Source organism: Phacochoerus africanus, chromosome 7 (genome assembly GCF_016906955.1).
Source record: "Phacochoerus africanus isolate WHEZ1 chromosome 7, ROS_Pafr_v1, whole genome shotgun sequence".
NCBI classification, from domain to species: domain Eukaryota; kingdom Metazoa; phylum Chordata; class Mammalia; order Artiodactyla; family Suidae; genus Phacochoerus; species Phacochoerus africanus.
Window position 1 is genome coordinate 16,836,899 of NC_062550.1, and position 19,490 is coordinate 16,856,388.

Consider the following 19,490-nt stretch of genomic DNA (forward strand, 5'->3'; position numbering starts at 1 on the left):
AGAATTGTCTATGACACATCATATCAAAGATCTTTGCCTAGGTCTTTGGCTTCTCGTTTACTAAGTGCCAGACCTGTCGTGTTTCCATAGACCCAACAAAAAGCAACAATTCTAATGCAAGTAAAAGGCTTATACCAAAAATAGAAGAGGAAAATGTTAAAATATAAACCTGTTGGTCGCCATGAAGTAAGAAGTCTGTGCCAGGTCCTTGCTTGCTGAAACAAAAAACAAAAGGGGGGTGGGGAGAAAGTTATTAGTTCCATTCATGTTCAACAATTATTCAGCAAGTATTTACTATTTCCAAGGCAGAGAGCATAGTGGTGAATGAGGGAGATATGGTCCCTGAACACCTGATGTTTACATTCTACTATCAAAGGAGACAGATTAAGCAATGTCCAATTATACTATTAATAATTACGCTACTCCAGATTTAAGTTTTTTTTTCTGCACACCAGGGAATCAGGGGTACATGTTTAAAATGCATTTCCTGGACATCCCTCCCTAGAGTTTGACTCAAAATGTTTGAATGTAATTAGCATTTTTAACAAGTAACCCAGAGATCCTGAAGTAAGAATTCACTGAGAAATTCTGAGGTAGGTGAAGAACTAATTTGGAGGCAAGATTAGAATCCAGAGGACCTTGATAGATTTTAGAAAAATCAGCAAGTAACAAAAATTATTTAAATATATTACAATTAAAAAACCCCCAAAAACCTGATCCAGGGGACAAAACAATTTTTAATCTTCCTTAAATATTAGCATTTATCCATCTCTGTTTAACCCTATCCTTGCTCAACATAAACTTTTTAATGCTTTTAAAATGTAAAGAACTCAGGGAAAACTCTGAGGAGTTTTCAGATAAAACACACAATAAAGGCTACCAATAAGTGCTATCAATTAAGTCTACAAAACTAAAATGCACAATGGTGTCTACACAGTGATACTACTATTTAAATAAATAAGAGGAACCAGGTTTCGTGCAATTACAGCTACCAAAGTTAAATCAGAATAATAAGCAAGTCCTGCCAAGAGCTTAACAACAATGAAAGTAAGTTCAAATAACTTCTAGATGACCCCTGGGTAGCCTTTAAGAGTGCCTAGGACAATCAACCCCCAAATCAAGATCACCTACTCCCAAGACATCCTTAAAATTTCTGTTAGATTCTTATGTTTTAGTGAATTTTCAAAATCTGCCCCCAGCTTTGAAAAATATCCTCAAGAAGCTCTCTCTATCTGGAGATCACCTCAAAATAGTACAAGAACCTAACAGAAGAACGCCACCCACTCATTTTGATTTAAACCAGGTAAGTTTTTTAATTTAAATTTTGGCCAAAGCACCTGCGTGATGTATTTGTCCACAGCAAACCTTAGCTTCTAAAATTTAAAACAATTTAAGACGGTGTCTCAAGTTAGGAGTCCTTACCTCGAACAAGTTGAGTGCACTTTACCACATGTGTGTGTGGGTGATCAATTGTTAGTTCGAAGCCTACAAAAAAGTAACTGGTTAAAAAGCTAAAGATACCCCAAATATTTTAAACTTCTTTCATCTGAGTTACCACTCAAGGCCTCCCCTCACCTTCCCGTCCCAAAACTGCATGCTCAGAGGCTAAGAGAGGCGCACAAAGTATGAGGCATGCTCTTCTGTAAGATACATTATCTCCTAAGGTGCTCATATACTGAGCTAGGAGGCACCACTCAGACAAAAAAACGAAGTCAGTCTCAAGATCCCTGAGCTACCAATAACCTCTAGACAAAAAACATTTTTGGGGAACAAGAGAATGTAGTATATGGTTGGAAGAAGCAGTCACTCAAGTGATGATTAGCTTCAAAAGCTTAATCTTGAGAAAACATTTTAAAACCTAGTCCTCTCTTACCTGAGTTTTATTCCTTTTCATCATCATAATTATAATAAATACTGATCATTTTATCCAACTCCAAATGATCTTCACCAAAGTTACTTAAGGAAGATCAGTATATCCATAAGAATTTTCAGTGAGGTTTCTGTTTGCGTACGTAAATAAAATTTTCTAGATACAAGCAAAGAAATTCTATGGAGTTCCCGTTGTGGCTCATTGGTTAACAAATGTAACTAGTATCCATGAGAATTCGGGTTCAATCCTAGCCTCGCTCAGGGGGTTAAGGATCTGGCATTGCCGTGAGCTGTGGTGTAGGCCGGCAGCTGTAGCTCTGATCTGACCCCTAGTCTGGGAACCTCAATATGTCACCTGTGCAGCCGTAAGGAAAAAAAAAAGTAAAGAAATTCTATTGTGAAATGTACATGATGTAAATTATTCTAAAATATAATTGATTCTTACAAATTAGCTCTCACAGGTTTCCACATTAAAGTATTAATAAAAATCTGGAGTTCTTGTTGTGGCTCAGCGGGTTAAGAACCCAACACAGTGTCCATGAAGATGCAGGTTCAATCCCTGGCCTTGCTCACTGCGTTAAGGATTCGAGGTTGCTGCAAGCTGCAGCATGGGTCACAGATATGGCCTGGATCTGGTGTTGCTGTGGTATAGGCCAGCAGCTACAGCTCCAATTTGACCCATATTTGGGAAACTTTCATATGCTGCAGGTGTGGCTATAAAAAAAAAGTATTCCATAAGAAAAATATCACAGTCCCCTAAAATACGGTTACTTTTCAGATAATTAAAATAAATTAGCGGAAACTAATTTAGAAAATTCATTGTGTCTGTGTGTGTATGTAAAAAAATATAGCCCTACCAGTAACTTTGCAATGCAACTCATGAAATCATCCCCTACCTAAAGAGAAAAATATAGACCAAAGAACAAGAAAATCTTTTTTTTTTTTACAGCCACACCTGCAGCATATATAGAAGTTCCTGGGCTAGGGCTCCAATCAGAGCTAAGCTGCTGGCCTACTACATCACAGCCACACTGGATTTTAGCCCCATCTGTGACCCACACTGAAGCTTACAGCAATGCTGGATCCTTAACTCACTGAGCAAGACCAGGGATCGAACCTGCATCCTCACGGAGATGTCAGGTTCTTAACCTGCTGAGCCACAACGGGAACTCCAAAGGCAGTCTCTGATGAAAATAATGATAGTTTCTACCATTATTTATCAGAAAGTTAAACACTGCCACATCTTAAAAATCAAATCATGAGTCCTAGAACAAAAAAACAAACAAACAAAAAACCCTGCTAAATGCTATTTCAAACGTCAGCTATGTCTGTATTTCTCTGCGGTATAGGTCAAAGTTAAACTCTGAGCTCACAACCTCTAAAAAGTGCAAAAACCTTCCCAAGAGATTCTCTTCCTGTTTCTTATTTTGCAAATTTAAAAACTGTTATATTACACATATATTTCTTTAATGTCTTAAAGGAAAAGAAACTTACCTAAGGTCTGCAGAATAATGCTTTCTAATATCACCAGATCTTGAACTTGTTGCAGGTAAGCCTACAGGTGAGAAGATACATAAATTATTCCCCCAAAAAAGATAATATATAATAAACAATTTTAAAAACCTCCAAGGGAAACCAAAGCTACAAAAGGCAAAAGTAGAGTTATAAGGGAGAGTAGGAACTGAAATGAATCCTTATCCCTATCAGTACAGATCCTCCTTAAAAAACAAACAAACAAACAAAAAAACCAGCTACAGTAAAAGCACCAGAGATTTGGTTAATTTTCAGACTGACATTTTAGGTTTTAAAGTTCATACGATGTAGACATAAGAAAATTTAAAATATATCTTTTATTCAGTATCATTAAAATATAATGCAGAGCCCTCCTACAGTACTGCAGGCAATCTCAAATATTTGACTCCTGTTAAACCTTCCTTCTGGAGTAATGCTAGATTTTTAAAACTCACAGAAGAGTTCAAAGGAAAAAGGAACCAAAAAAAAAAAAAAACCATTTCAGATTTGTACCAGCCATTGCTATAGCTATTAACACATGGCTATCAAGCAACTGAAATGTGCTGAGTGAATTTTGAAGAGTTAGTTCAAAAAATAATGTAAACCACTTCATTAGTGTTTTAAAATTGATCATATGCTGAAATGACACTATTTTGGGGTTAAACACACTATTATTATGTTAAATATAACAGATTAGAACATTAATTTCAATTTTTTAAATAAAGATTTTAAATAAAGCTTAATGAAAGTTTAAATTTTTTTAATTACATATATGACTTCTCTTATATTTCTGTTGGACAGCACTGGTCTAGAACTCTAGGAGAATGGACTTGAGCCAGGCCGAGTTAAGAGAACTTATGTTGCCTTTCACTTTCCACTGAACTTCATGATCTTGAAATAAGTCCTGGCAGACTCGTGGTTGCCAAGGGGGAGAGGGAGGGAGTCTGGGGTTCGTAGATGCAAACTATTGCCTTTGGAGTGGATAAGCAATGAGATCCTGCTGTACAGCACAGGGAACTATATCTAATCACTTGCGATGGAACATGACGGAGGATAATGTGAGAAAAAGAATGTATATATATACGTGTGACTGGGTCACTTTGCTGTATAGTAGAAATTGACAACACTGTAAACCAAATGGAAAAGCTATAATGGAAACAATAAAAATCATTAAAAAAAGAAAAAAGAAAAAGGAATAAGTCCAATAAGGACTTAAAACTATGCTAGCTCTCCTTTCCATATAGTTAAAGTATCTTCTCCTTCTCACCTCCTAAGAGGGTGAGAAGTCGTGTAAATATACTTGAAAGAAGGGGAAAGAGTGGGCATTTTATTTTTTGGTTTATTTTGTTAAAATTTTGTTCACAGTAAATCAACTACAACAAAAAAATTTAAAAAAAACTAAATAAATAAAATTTTGTTATTTGGTCAATTCTATCCAATGGCATTTAGTAGTCTCAAACATAAATAATAACAGTCCAGACCTCAACCCTTCAACAAAAACTACTGGTGCAGCCCAAAGAGAAAATGAAAGAAGTCAAGACACTGCTATGCAAACACGTACGTAATTCATGTAATTAGCAGCCATTATCAAAACAAAACAAAACAAAAATCGCTCCCAACTTTTCTAATAGGATCAGAAGAACACATAATTCCACTTATTTAATATAGGATGACTCCTGCATTCATTGTAAGAGACAAATATCTAGTAGCAGAAATCCATAATTTTTCTCCGAACTTATCACTCCCCAGTCACTGACCTCTAAAGCCAGGAGAATTTCCCTTCCTAAAGAACATCAAAGAAGGATGAAAGGGGGATAAAAAGCTATACATAGACACATGGGATAAAGATGTAGAAGAATATATCTGTAATTGGCATCTTCTTAGGGGAAGGAGGGGAGATGAGCTCTTAACTTTTACTTTAAATGGTTTTTAACCATTTGAGTTATTTTATAATAAGCATATATAACTTGTAATTTCTTTCAAAGTTAAATACACACATACACATAGCAGGATATTTTTTAAAAATCCATTAACAAAAATTTATCTAAAAGAATGGTCTTCATAATGATATTATATTGGTGAAAAACTGGAAATTATCTTAACAGAAAATGGATAAAATATAATAATAATATATATATGTATATAATGAAATACCATCTCAATTTTTTTTGGGGGGGGGGGTTGTGCCCATGACATACAAAAATTCCCAGGCAAGGATCAAACCCACACCACAGCAGTGACAATGTCAGATGCTTAACTCATTGAGCCACCAAGGAACTCTCCTATCTCGGTGGAGAATTGAAGGGAAAACATTAGCCATATACTGAGTGAAAAAACACATAGGAAATATATACACTAATAAGTCTTTTCTACTCATTGAAAAGAACCTGGAGTTCCCTGGTGGCACAGAGGGCTAAGGATCTGGTGTTGTCACTGTAGAGGCTCAGCCTGCTGCTGTAATGCGGATTCAATCCCTGCCCCAGGAAATTCCATACACTATGTGCATGGCCAAAGTGGGGGGGCTGGAATAATGGTTCACTTACATATCTGTGGTCCAAATTACATCTAGGTATATCAATATATATATGACATATTTAATATTTTTTTCTGTATTCTCCAATTTTACCAGAGTGAATACAATCAAATTTTCCATAAAATTTCTGTTTTTGTTAAGGAAAAAACAAACACTAAAAGTTTCTTTGGAGTTCCTGTCATGGCTCAGCAGTTAATAAATCTGACTAGCATCCATGAGGACACAGGTTCAATCCCTGGTCTTGCTCAGTGGGTTAGTTAAGGACATGATGTTGCCCTAAGCTGTGGTGTAGGTCACAGACACGGCTCAGATCCAGGTTGCTATGGCTGTGGTGTAGGCCAGCAGCTACAGCTCTGATTTGACCTCTAGCCTGGGAACCTCCATATGCTGCAGGTGCGGCCCTAAAAAGCAAAAAAAAAAGTTCCTTTAATAGCCCCCATTCAGACTTCAGCAAATCAAAGCTATAAAACTAAGATATAATCAGAATAAATTAAGAAAAAAGATGTAATTAATTAACCCCCTACCTCACTCCTAGTATCAGGAAGTGATTCCTGCGGATGGAGACAAGCATGTGCTACCTTGATGACATGTTCCAATTTTTTGGGCTGCTCTTCTACTTTGGCTGCTAAAAATAAAGCTGCTGGAGCCACGGACTGGATAAAGAGAAAAATAAATCACATTTATTATTTGTTTATTTCTATAGCAAGGTAGATCTAAATAAGAACTAAGTACTAAAGCAACTTCTTTGCTTACCTCAACTTTGTTACCTTATTTGTTTTCTCCTCTACTTAAAATATCTTCTCTCCGTTAATCCACGTCCATTTCCTAAAACCTTCAACAATCCCTCAACAAACTCTCATTAAAAACTACCTATGCATGGAGTTGCTGTCGTGGCGCAGTGGTTAACGAATCCGACTAGGAACCATGAGGTTGCAAGTTTGATCCCTGGCCTTGCTCAGTGGGTTAAGGATCCGGCGTTGCCGTGAGCTGTGGTGTAGGTCGCAGACGCGGCTCGGATCCAGTGTTGCTGTGGCTCTGGCGTAGGCCAGTGGCTACAGCTCCGATTGGACCCCTAGCCTGGGACGCGGCTTGGATCCAGTGTTGCTGTGGCTCTGGCGTAGGCCAGCGGCTACAGCTCCGATTGGACCCCTAGCCTGGGAACACCTCCATATGCCGCGAGAAGCGGCCCTAGGAAAGGCAAAAAGACAAAAAAAAAAATTAACTGCCTATGCAGGAGTTCTCACTGTGGCACAGTAGTAATGAACCTAACTAGTAAAACCATGAGATTGTGGGTTCAATCCTTGGCCTCACTCAGTGGGCTAAGGATCAGGCATTGCCATGAGCTGTGGTGTAGGTCACAGACACGGCTCGGATCTGGTGTTGATGTGGCTGTGGTGTGGACTGGCAGCTACAGCTCCAACTGGACCTTTAGCCTGGGAACCTCCATATGTCGTAAGTGCGGCCCTAAAAAGCAGAAACAAAAAACAAAAAAAAACTATCTACGGAGAAGCCACTTGATATAAACAGACAGCTTTCTACTTAAAGTGAGATTATTAAGCTTTTTGTAAAATCATTCTACATACTTTTTTTTTTTTTTAAGGAGTAAATCAAAATGTCTAGAAGCAGCAAATCCGGAGACAAAAGTAGACTAGTGGTGGCAAGGAGCTGAGACAAGAGACGAATGGGAATGATTGCTAAAGCATGACTGGTTTCTTTCTGGGGTGATGTAAATGTCCTGAAATTAGATCATGGTGATGGTTGCCCAGCTCTTAATATACTACAAACCAGTGAACTGTACACTAGAAAAGGAATTTTACTGTATTCAATGCTTATATATGGGGAGGAGTAAAAATTCTTAAAAAAGAATTCAAAGTGTAGTACTATATTCAACAGGTTATACATAGAAGGTATTTACAGGGAAGAAAAAGTCAAGCCAATATGTACAAGGAGACAGAAAACTCAAGACACTCAGCAAGAAATTAGAGCGATAGGACATAAATGTAGCTGGATGATCTGGGAAACCTCAGGAAGTAGAACTTCTCTAGAATATTTTTTTTTCTTTTTCTCAGGGCTGCACCTGTGGCATATGGAAGTTCCCAAGCTAGGGGTCTAATTGGAGCTACAGCTGCTGGCTTACACCACAGCCACAGTAATGCCAGATCCAAGCCAAAGCTTACAGGAACACCAGATCCTCAATCCACCGAGCATGGCCAGGGATCGAATCTGCAACCTCATGGATGACTAGCTGGGTTCTTAACCCTCTGAACCACAATAGGAACTCCCTCTCTAGAATCTTAACAGGAATATTCCAGTCAATTAAAAATGGCAATGGCATGAACTAGAATTCACCAGGAATCAAAGAAATGCAATAAATAATTTTATAAAAGTGAAAGTTGTTTTAATTACTGAGTAGAACTAACAAGCATTTTAATATTTATTTGTATCCCTGCAGTTATGTTCCACTTTGCTAGAACAGATTTTTCTCCACATATTCAATTCATAATCAACAATTCTCTTCCTTCGTATTTGTGGCAATTGTATATAGAACTTCCTACACATATTCTACTAGACCTTAGGATAAGCAAAGAAAAACCAAAGGTGAATGGGCATGAACAAGGGTTTGGGAATCAGGACATGAAGCACATTGTGAACACTAAACTGAGCAGTTAAAGGACATAAATAAAGGGATGTGAGACACAAAAGATTGAGAGAGTGACACTAAAGATTTTGGGTGAAAATGTAGTATTTAGAAAGATTAATCCAGTGGTAGATGGAGTAAGAGAAAAAGATAAGATACATTAAAAGTTCATTTCTTTTTTCTTATTTGGCTGCTCCATAGCATATGGAGTTCCCAGGCCAGGGACCAAATCCCAGCTGCAGCTATGACCCATGCTGCTGCAGGATCCGTAAGCCACTATGCTGGGCCGAGTACTGAATCTGCGTCCCAGCGCTCCAAAGACACTGCTGATCCCATTGTGCCACAGCAGAACTCCAAAAGTTAATTTTCTTAAATGGAAAATTGTCATACAGGCATTAGGAAATAAAGTTTAGAGTAGGCACTAGCAATAAAGGGAAAAAGAAATTCAGTTTTCACCATGGAAAAAGAATTTTATATATATATACACAAACACCCACACACATGTGTATTTGCATGCAAAGAAGAAAATTATAATGGAATATATGCCAAAATGTAAAGAGTAATATCACTGAACACCAGCTTACAAGGAAATCATTTTTCTCCTTTATTTTTTTTTATTTTTTATTATTATTATTTTTTTTTTGGCCACGCCTATGGCCTGCAGAAGTTCCCAGGCCAGGGACTGAACCTGTACCACAAGTGACCCAAGCCACAGCAGTGACAGTGGATCCTTAACCCACTGAGCAACCACAAAACACCCGCCTTCATTTAATTTCATAATATACATTCATAGGGAGAGAAAAAACAGTACCACCTTAAAAACTGGACTTTAGGGAGTTCCCGTCGTGGCGCAGTGGTTAACGAATCCGACTAGGAACCATGAGGTTGCGGGTTCGGTCCCTGCCCTTGCTCAGTGGGTTAACGATCCAGCGTTGCCGTGAGCTGTGGTATAGGTTGGAGACTCGGCTCGGATCCCGCGTTGCTGTGGCTCTGGCATAGGCTTGGCAACTACAGCTCCAATTGGACCCCTAGCCTGGGAACCTCCATATGCCGTGGGTGCGGCCCTAGAAAAAGGCTGGAGGACAACAAACAAAAAAAAAACCCTGGACTTTATAACTGATTAGACAAAAGAGGAAAAGGAAAAGGACAACTCAAAAACAGTAAGATTTTAAGCCTACGATTTTGCCTTCAAGGAGCTAAAACTATACTGGAGATAATCTAACAAATATGACATGCAAATAATGGTTAACAAAGCAAAATAGCATCTCAGTTAAGTGAAAGACTGCAAGAAATAAAGTTTAAATCTAATTTTTGTGCAATCAATCATAAAAATATTCATTGCTCCTCATGGAATCATATACCAAGCTAGCTTATCAAATTATTTTCCCATTAAAGGCAGTCTCTAAGAGGAATTCTTACACTAGCTAAGAATACAAGATTTTCTCCATTTTAAGAGAATAACATGGAATTCCCACTGTGGCTCAGCAGGTTAAGAACCCGACACAATCTCTGAGAGGATGCAGGTTCAATCCCTTGTCTTACTCACTGGTTTAGGGATCTGGCATTGCCTCAAGCTGCAGCACAGGTCATAGATGAGACTTGGGTCCAACTGTGGTATAGGCCAGCAGATGCAGCTCCAATTCGACCCCTAGCCCAGTAACTTCATATGCCACAGATGCGGCCCTAGAAAGAAAAAATATAAAATAAAATAAAACAGGAGTTCCCATCATGGCTCATCGTAAACAAATCTGACTAGTAACCACTAGGATGCAGGTTTGATCCCTGGCCTCTCTCAATGGGTTAAGGATCCAGCATTGCGTGAGCTGTGGTGTAGGTCACAGACGTGGCTCCAATCCCCTGTTGCTATGGCTGTGGCGTAGGCTGGCAGCCGTGGCTCTGATTCAACCCCTAGCCTGGGAACATCCACATGCCATGAGTGTGGCCCAAATACATAAATAAATAAATAAGACAACCAAAACAATAAAATAGGGACAAAGAGAATCAAAGTCAATTTTTAAGTCAATTCCTCAATTTCACAAAAACAATGACCAAAAGACATAGGAAGTTCAACTTCATTAACTGAATAACTTTAAATTAAGAAAATTATTTAGGACTCCATCTTGTTCACCACACTCTCCCTAAGTGCTTGACAAGCAGAACTTAGTATTTCCTGAAGTAAAGAATATTTGTTGCTGGAGTTCCCATCATGGCTCAGTGGTTAACAAATCCAACTAGGAACCATGAGGTTTCAGGTTCGATTCCTGGCCTCAACCAGTGGGTTAAGGATCCGGCGTTGCCATGAGCTGTGGTGTAGGTCACAAACACGGCTCGGATCCCGTGTTGCTGTGGCTGTGGCGTAGGCTGGCGGCTACAGCTCCGATTGGACCCCTAGCCTGGGAACCTCCACATGCCATGGGGGCAGACCTAGAAAAGACAAAAAAAAAAAAGAATATTTATTGTTAGTGAGAAGCAAAGAAAAGAACCCTCTCCTACAGTGCTGGAAACAATGTATGTTGATACAATATTTCAGTAGAGCAAACTGACACAACAAAAATCTTTTAAATGCATATCCTTGGACAGAGCAATTCCATCTAGAGGAATTTGTAAGACAGTCATGTTAGTGCATGATACATGTGCCAGACTATTTTCTATAACATTGTTTGTAATATAATAAACTAGAAACAACCCAAGAGGGATCTAGTAAAATAAATTATGGTAACTACTCAAATACTATGTGGCCATTTAAAATAATGAGAAACCAATTAAGAAAATATCCAATAAGTACATATTGTTAAGTGATGAAGGCAACTGTGTGAGAGCAGTATAGTAAGAAGTGATTTTTATAGAAAAACATAAATGCTGGTACTATATGCAAAGAAAAATGTCTGACCCCACTCAATGGGTTAAGATCCAGCATTGCCGTGAGTTGTGGTATAGGTTGCAGATGTAGCTCAGATCTGACGTTGCTGTGGCTATAGCATAGGCTGGCAGCTGCAGCTCCAATTCGACCCCTAGCTTGGGAACTTCCATATGGTGCAGGTACACCCCTAAAAAGACAAAAAAAAAAAAAGTCTGAGATATTATAAGCCAAAGTGCTCATTAAAAATTATTTCTAGGAGTTCCCAACATGGCGCAGTGGTTAACGAATCTGACTAGGAACCATGAGATTGTGGGTTCGATCCCTGGCCTTGCTCAGTGGGTTAAGGACCCAGTGTTGCCATGAGCTGTGGTGTAGGCTGCAGACGCAGCTCGGATCCTGCGTCGCTGTGGATCTGGCGTAGGCCGGCGGCTACAGCTGCAATTTGACCCCTAGCCTGGGAACCTCCGTATGCCACGGTAGCGGCTCAAGAAAAGGCAACATTATACACTTCCATATTAATTTTTACTATGAGCATTTATTACCCTTGCAGTAAGAAAAAAATAACAAGGAAAATGTATGAGTGCTTCACAGGACATAATACATATCACAACAATGTATTAAGTCCCCTCCAACGTGAATTTGGATTCATTACAGCTAAATTCTTAGAATTAACCTACTAAAGGAGTGACACTTTTCATCTGTTAATTCCAGAATGTGCCTTAAATCAATTTTGCTAAAGAGGTTAAATACCCCCAAATTAAATTAAAAGACTCACTGGATTTTGGAAAAAGTCATAAAATCCAAAAGGATCTCTCAATATTGGATTAATTACCAGATCATTCATTTATTCATCAAGTTTACTGAAGGTGCTTTAGAGGATACACAGAAAAGTGACTCTCTGTCCTTGCAAAGATTAACATGCAGAAAATAACATAAAGATAAAAGTAATATATATGGTATATAAGAAATATATAGACACACATATACACATGCAGAGTGGAGAAACGGATCTGTGACGTAGTTCACCCTGGATTTCAAAGCTTTACCATAATAAAAAAAAACGTAGAAAACTTTAGAATCGGCAAGACAGCTATGGACTTCCTCTTCAAATTCTGTTCTTTATTCACTACTTTCTATTCCAGAGCTATCAGACAGCCTCATGAAATGCGTCTCTCTTCCTTAATAAGAGTGTTCTGGAGTCCCCATGTGGTATGGCAGGTTAAGGATCTGGTGCTGTCACTGCAGCAGCTCAGGTTGCTGCTATGGCTCAGGTTCAATCCCTGGCCCAGGAATGTCCATATGCCCAGGGTGCAGCCAAAAAAAGAAAAAGTCAGTTCCTCGAAATTGGAGTAGGGCATGGCTAGAGGTAGGGAGGTTAAGAGTAAGAGATAGCCAAGTAGACTGGAAAGTCAGAAAAAACTGGGAATACTCTATCCACAAATCTAAAGGGTTTCCTGTCCATTTACTCTCCAAACTGAGTCTATCAATATCTTACAAGAGCAGTATCTAGCTTTACAGTTTCTATTCCTGTGACATAAAAAAAAAGGACTGCAAAACCTATCATCCTAAGGATAAGTCTGAAACATCTTTCCTCAAAACATAACTTTTTCTTAAAAAAAAAAAAAAAAGCGGGGAGGGATCCAGCATTGCCACTGCAGCAGCTTGGCACGGGTTCAGTCCCTGGCCTGGAAACTTCCATATGCTGCAGGTCAGCTGGGAGGAAAAAAGGGAAAAAAAAAAAATTGACTCACAAATTCATATGAAGTGTTCATCAAGTTAATCCTACTACCTTGGGATTTTATTAAACAAACATAGTCTTACCTGCAACTGGGATATCACTATGCACTTGCTTCCAAGTCATTTACAATAATGATAAATAGGACCATTTCAGGTAGCAAAACTGAAAATAGTATTATTTACAATTCTGTCCAGAAAAAAAAAATCCCTTTATTACTATTATTTTCTTTTTCGTGTCTTAAAAGTCACCCCCCAGTCATTACATAATGTATCCACCCCTTCCAACTGGTCATTGACTGGAATTTTATCAAAGGTTTTTAGAAAATCTAAATAACATACATTCACTTGTTTTCCTATACCCATACTGTTATTAGCTAATTCCAAAATAACGCTTAAATTAAGCATAGTTTGCCCTTTAATGCTACTCCCCCAACCAAAAAAATGTTAAGATTAAGTATTCAATAATCTATTTTAATAGAGAATCCAGCTACTCTAAGGATGCACTAAACCTATCAAAGAACTAGTTAGACACTTCACAGGAAATCTGGATGGCTGGATTCAGAATGGCGGTTTGACACCTAATGAAAGTGATCAATCTTAAATTCTAAACTTCAAATCCCAGTTCGCAGCAAGTATCAAACAGAAAATACGAAGTCGGAATTAATCACAAAAGGATTATACCACATAAAAAAGTTATACTTACATTTTGATGGAACTGTGTAAAAGACTGAATCATGTAGAATCGATGCATGTATACTATAGCAGTGTTGATAGTCAATTGTGAGCTAAAATGTTCATGTTAAGGCCACAAAACAGGTAGTACAATTCCCAAAAATATAACTTCTATATCCTCCCCAAAGGACCATGCAGCCAAGCACAACAGATGCTCCTAAATGAAAATCATACTTACCTCTCAGAGGTGTAGAGAAAAAAAAAAGAACTCTCCTATACTGTTGGTGGGAATGTAAGTGGTTGGTTACAGGATGGAGGTTCCTCAAAAAACTAAAAAGAGATCCAGCAACCCAACTCCTGTGCAAAACTATAATCCAAAAAGATACACACATCCCAATGTTCATGGCAGCAATATTTACAATAGCCAAGACATGGAAACAATCTAAAAGTCCATCAAGAGATGAATGAGTAAAAACGACACACACAATGGAATATCACTCAGCCATAAAAAAGGATGAAATATCATTTGCAGCAACACAGATGGACCTAGAGATTATCACACTAAGCGAAGTAAGTCAGAAAGAGAAAGACAAGGAGTTCCCGTCGTGGCTCAGTGGTTAACGAATCCAACTAGGAACCATGAGGTTGCGAGTTCGATCCCTGGCCTTGCTCAGTGGGTTAACGATCCAGCGTTGCCGTGAGCTGTGGTGTAGATTGCAGACGCGGCTCAGATCCTGCGTTGCTGTGGCTCTGGCATAGGCTGGTGGCTACAGCTCCGATTCAGCCCCTAGCCCGGGAACCTCCATATGCCGCAGGAGCAGCCCTAGAAAAGACAAAAAAAAAAAAAAGAAAGAAAGAAAGAGAAAGACAAGTACTATACAATATTCCTCATATGTGGAATCTAAATATGACATAGGAATTCCTCTGTGGCACAGCAGGTTAAGGATGCAGCATTCACAATGCAGTGGCTTGGGTCACTGCTGTGGCTCGGATTCAATACTTGGCCTGGGAATTCCACATGCTACAGGCGAGGCCAAAATAAATAAATAAATAAATACATTAAAAAATAAAAAAAGACACAAATACAAATGAACTTATCTATGGAAAAAAAAAGACTCAAAGACATAGAAAACAGACTTATGGTTACCAAAGGGGAAAGGTGGTGGGGAGGGATAAAGTAGGAGTTTGGGATTAGGAGATACAAACTACTATATAAAATAAACAACAAGGTCCTATTGTATAGCACAGGGAAGTATATTCAGTATCCTATAATAAAAAAACATAATGGAAAGGCATATCTAAAACTAGGCCACTCTGCTATACACCAGAAACTAAGACAACACTGTAAACCTACTATAGTTCCATTTAAAAGAAAAAAGAAAATCATACTTACCTCTCAGAATTAAAAGGCAAATTTGTTCTTTCATCAAATCACTAACCTCCAATGGACATTTAGCACAATGCCTTATACATAACAGGTGTTCACCGTAAAGTTGCTGAATTAATAAACAAGCGAACTTCTCAATATGTGTGGATCAAGAAGGACTATAAGGAGTTCCCCTTGTGGCACAGCGGAAACAAACCTGACTAGGAACCATGAGGCTGCCGGTTTGATCCCTGGCCTCGCTGCTCCATGTGTTAAGGATCCTTGCCGTGAGCTGTGGTGTAGGTCGCAGACGTGCCTGGGATCCCACGTTGCCGTGGCTGTGGCGAAGGCTGGCGGCTACAGCTCCCATTAGACCCATAGCCTGGGAACCTCCATGTGCCGCACATGTGGCCCTAAAAAGACCCCCCCTCAAAAAAAGAAATATAAACAAAACTGTAATCTAAACCCGTCACTTGCCTACTGAAAATCTTACCAAGGTAACCCACTAGTACAGGCTATCTCTTCACCTCCCTAAACACCCTCCCTGATCTGCCCCCTAGGTGTGTCCCCACTGATCTCACCATCTAAGCCCCTGGCAATTAACTTTGCAATTCTACCTCTCTGGCAACCAAACCTTCTCATAAGGTGATCCCTAGGGCCAGAAACACCAGGACTTGATATTCATCCAGTGATTTGATAGTCACTGAAAATAAAAACTCTTTTTCCCGATTTTTTCCCAAGCTAGGGGTCAAACTGGAGCTGTAGCTGCCAGCTTGCGCCAGAGCCAGAGCAGCTCAGCATCCGAGCTAGGTCTGCGGCCTACACCACAGGTCACAGCAACGCCAGATCCGTAATCCACTGATCAAGGCCAGGGATTGAACCCACGTCCCTGTGGATGCTAGTCAGGTTTGTTAACCACTGAGCCATGATGGGAATGTTTCATTTTTAAATAATGTTTAAAGATTACATTCCATTTACAAAGTGCCTGCTATATTCTTGTACTGTACAAAGATAGCCTACCTTACTTACATCCAGTAGTCTGTACCTCCCACTCCCCCACTCATAGCACCCCTCTCTCCCCTCCCCACTGGTAACCACCAGTTTGTTCTCTATACTTGAGTTTGCTTTTTTTGTTTTTGTTTTTTTTCCTTCATTTTTGGCCACACCGTGCAGCATATGGAGTTCCTGGGCCATTAATCAGATCTAAGCCACAGCTGCAGGACCCATGCAGCAGCTGTGGCAATGCCAGATCTTTTAACCCACTATGCAGGGCTTGGGATCAAACCTGCATCCTGGTGCTGCAGAGGCAGCACCAGGCCCATTGTGCCACAGCAGGAACTCCTGCTTTTTTATTTCATTCACTAGTTTGTTGTATTTTTTAAGAGTCCACATATAGGTGGTATTATTTATCATTTGCCTTTCTATGACTAACTTCATTTAACGTGGTAATCTCCAGGTCCACTGATGTTGCCTCAAAGGGCATTATTTCATTCTATCTTATGGCTGAGTAACAGTCCGTTGTATATATACACCTCTTCTTTATCCATTCATCTGGAAATGGACATTTAGGACGCTTCCATGTCTTGGCTATTGTAAATAAAATACCTTTCCAAATTAGTGTTTCTGTTTTGTTTTGTTTTCTGGACACATCTAGGAGTGGAATGCTGGGACATACGGTAATTCTCTTTTTAGCTTTTTGAGTAACCTCCATACCGCTTTCCACAGTGGCTGCACCAATTTATACTCCCACCAATAGTATTCAAGAGTTCCCTTGAAAAGAAAAAATTTTAATGCCTTCTAAAGACTTTGGAACACAATGTGAGCTATACACAGATGAGACAATACCACGATGGCAACAACCTTAATAACATACGTGTAAAAAGGAAAATGCTAGGATGCACTTTAACAGAATTTTTTGAAAAAAAGGTGTAACTCAATACCGACTGGCTTATTAGGAAACAAATTAGATACCAGCACTAAAGAGGACACCTCTTCTGAAGTGAGAGCAATCTTAAGAAACAAACACACAGCTGGCACACATTTAAATGGAAGCTGCATCTAAGAATAACTTGTCACTTCCAGAATGGAAATAAATTTTAAAACTATATTAGCATTCTCCACTACCATATGTGGTTTTCTGACAAAAACACTTGAAGGTGGGAAAAATCACTAAATCTTTGAATTAGGAGAAAAATGAATATACATTAGTATCCTGAGTAACTTTAAAAGCCCAGTATCTCATAAACGGTTTAAAACATTACGTCTGTAGGTCTTCATCCCTGCAAATCTAAACTGAAATCCTCCCTTCCTCTGAAAGGCTGTAAGACTCTAGCACTAGCTACTTTTTGAACATCTGAGCACTAAGCACTGTGTTAGTTAGGCATGGAAATCAAATTCAACAGGTATCACCCTATTTTACAGACAAGAAAACCAATAATTTGACAGGTTTCTTAAACAACTACTAAGTGGGAGGAACGGATTTGGAGCCAAATCTGGAGCATTCATTCTAGACCAACCATTTTAAAAGACCTTCAGAGAGTGAACTTTCTCAAAACTCTTATTACACACTAAGTTCAGGAAGCATCATCAAGCGTGAAACTTCCACGAGATCCCTAGGGCATAGCAGAAAAGCAGAGTAGACGATTAGAACACACCGACAAGAGACTAACGACTAGTAAAAGCTCGTTGAAACACAAAGCGGGAAGGATACGCAATTCCCAGCAAAGTTGGTGGCACAGGTGAACAAGCGGGAAATTAACTTCGCCTCGCTTCCCTCCCGCGGAACTCTTAATTTCAGTCTCTCCCGGCCCACCCACTTCCCTTCGGTCTGACAGACCCTGAGGCCTGGACGCCGGGGCAGGGCGGGACTTACACCAAGGCCGAAGGCCTAGGCCGCAAGGATACACGTTAAGACGCTGGCCCATGTCCTGGAGCAGATTGGCCGCCTGCTGGCGACAAGAAAGTTCTTCATCTGGGTCCAGGCCAAAACGACGGGATGGGCTATTTTCCAGCTGTTCTCGAGTAAAATACCACCGTTTATTGTTGTTCTTTCTCTCTCCCTCCATAGTGCTTCAACCAGAAGGCAGCGGCGGAGGCTGCAAGCACTTCCCAGCGTCACCTTCTCGGCGACACACATCCGCTATGCGGGGGCTACTGCGACGTGACGAACTTCCGCTGGGGGCGGACGGCTAGGTTGTGACACGCTTCCGTCGGGTGGGTGGGTGCTAGTTAAAGGATCCACTTCCGGAAAGCGCCTCGAGTCGGCCTGTAGCCGAGTTAACAGCCAGCAGGAGACCGGAAAAACCTTGGGCCTAGGACGCAGGCGCCAATCACGTGACCCTGGAGGCACGAGGTGGGGTTAGGAGTTCTCGTTCAAAAAAAAAAAAGTCTCCTCCCGCGAGAACTGGGTTGAGCCTTCGCGCCCTGAGCGAGGGGGCGGGGCAACGGCTTTGGCTGGGTGACGTGCCCGCCCACGCGCCGCTCGGCGGTTCCGCGGTGAACTTCGCTCGTGGCGAAGGTGACCGCTTAAGATGGGGCACATCCGCAACTTGACAGATGAAATAAGTGAGACTGTCAAAAGCTGAAAAAAATAATCAGAGAGTAGCCCTATCGTCTATCGTAACATAAAGCAACGGGAAAGCTATTGCATTGTTGATAACAATGTAAATTACCCATTGGAGAAGCCGCTTTACAATATGTAACTAATGCCTTGAAACTCCTAAAGCTTCGACGCGGTGAGCCAATTTAAGGGAATAAGATGGAATTAGTAGTAATAATTTAGTACTAACCACAGTAGTGAATGACTCAAATATACTGTTTAGTTTAACCGGCACAGCGCCAAATAATATTTTAATCTATGTTTTGCGATCGGGTGAATTTAAACTGCTCCTTCCTTGTGGAAAGCTTCCACTACCACTCTGCGCATGCACAAATTTGTAAATTTCTGCCCTCTATCAAGTTGTATCCGGCTCCAACGCTTGAGGGTTGTTCCTTCGTAGACAAGATACTTGTCTGTGCCCCTTGTATAAATGTAAATGGCAACTGTATATACGTTTTAGATTCTGAAAAGGATTAAATGAAGATTTGAGTTAAAAGCACCTGGAGCAGTACCTGGCACATAAAAAAATTCAGTAGATTTTTATAATATTTATTATAGCATATTGAAACTGAGGGCAAGGACCATACCAGCCTTTTAAAAAAAAAAACAACCCATTTTCATTTTTGTATCCATCTATCACCTCCCTAGTACAGTTCTGGCCCCAGTGGTCAATAAATGTTTGTCAAACAAATGCTCAAAACAACC

General features: G+C 39.9%; 1 protein-coding gene across 2 annotated transcripts in view; it reads right to left on the minus strand.

The window, feature by feature from the left end:
• The window catches only part of CCNT1 (cyclin T1), a 37,457-nt gene extending 19,060 nt beyond the window's left edge, over nt 1-18,397 (minus strand). For both annotated transcript variants that reach the window (XR_007135795.1, XM_047786497.1), the window contains exons 1-6: nt 18,092-18,397; nt 13,853-13,934; nt 6,439-6,567; nt 3,364-3,424; nt 1,423-1,485; nt 170-215 (exon numbers count right to left, since the gene is read on the minus strand). Coding sequence is in view for 1 of the 2 variants with exons in the window: in XM_047786497.1 (XP_047642453.1) it covers nt 170-215; nt 1,423-1,485; nt 3,364-3,424; nt 6,439-6,567; nt 13,853-13,934; nt 18,092-18,252 (542 nt within the window). In the remaining variant the exon portion in view is untranslated. The remainder of the gene's footprint in view (nt 1-169; nt 216-1,422; nt 1,486-3,363; nt 3,425-6,438; nt 6,568-13,852; nt 13,935-18,091) is intronic.
• Nucleotides 18,398-19,490: the final 1,093 nt, after the last annotated feature.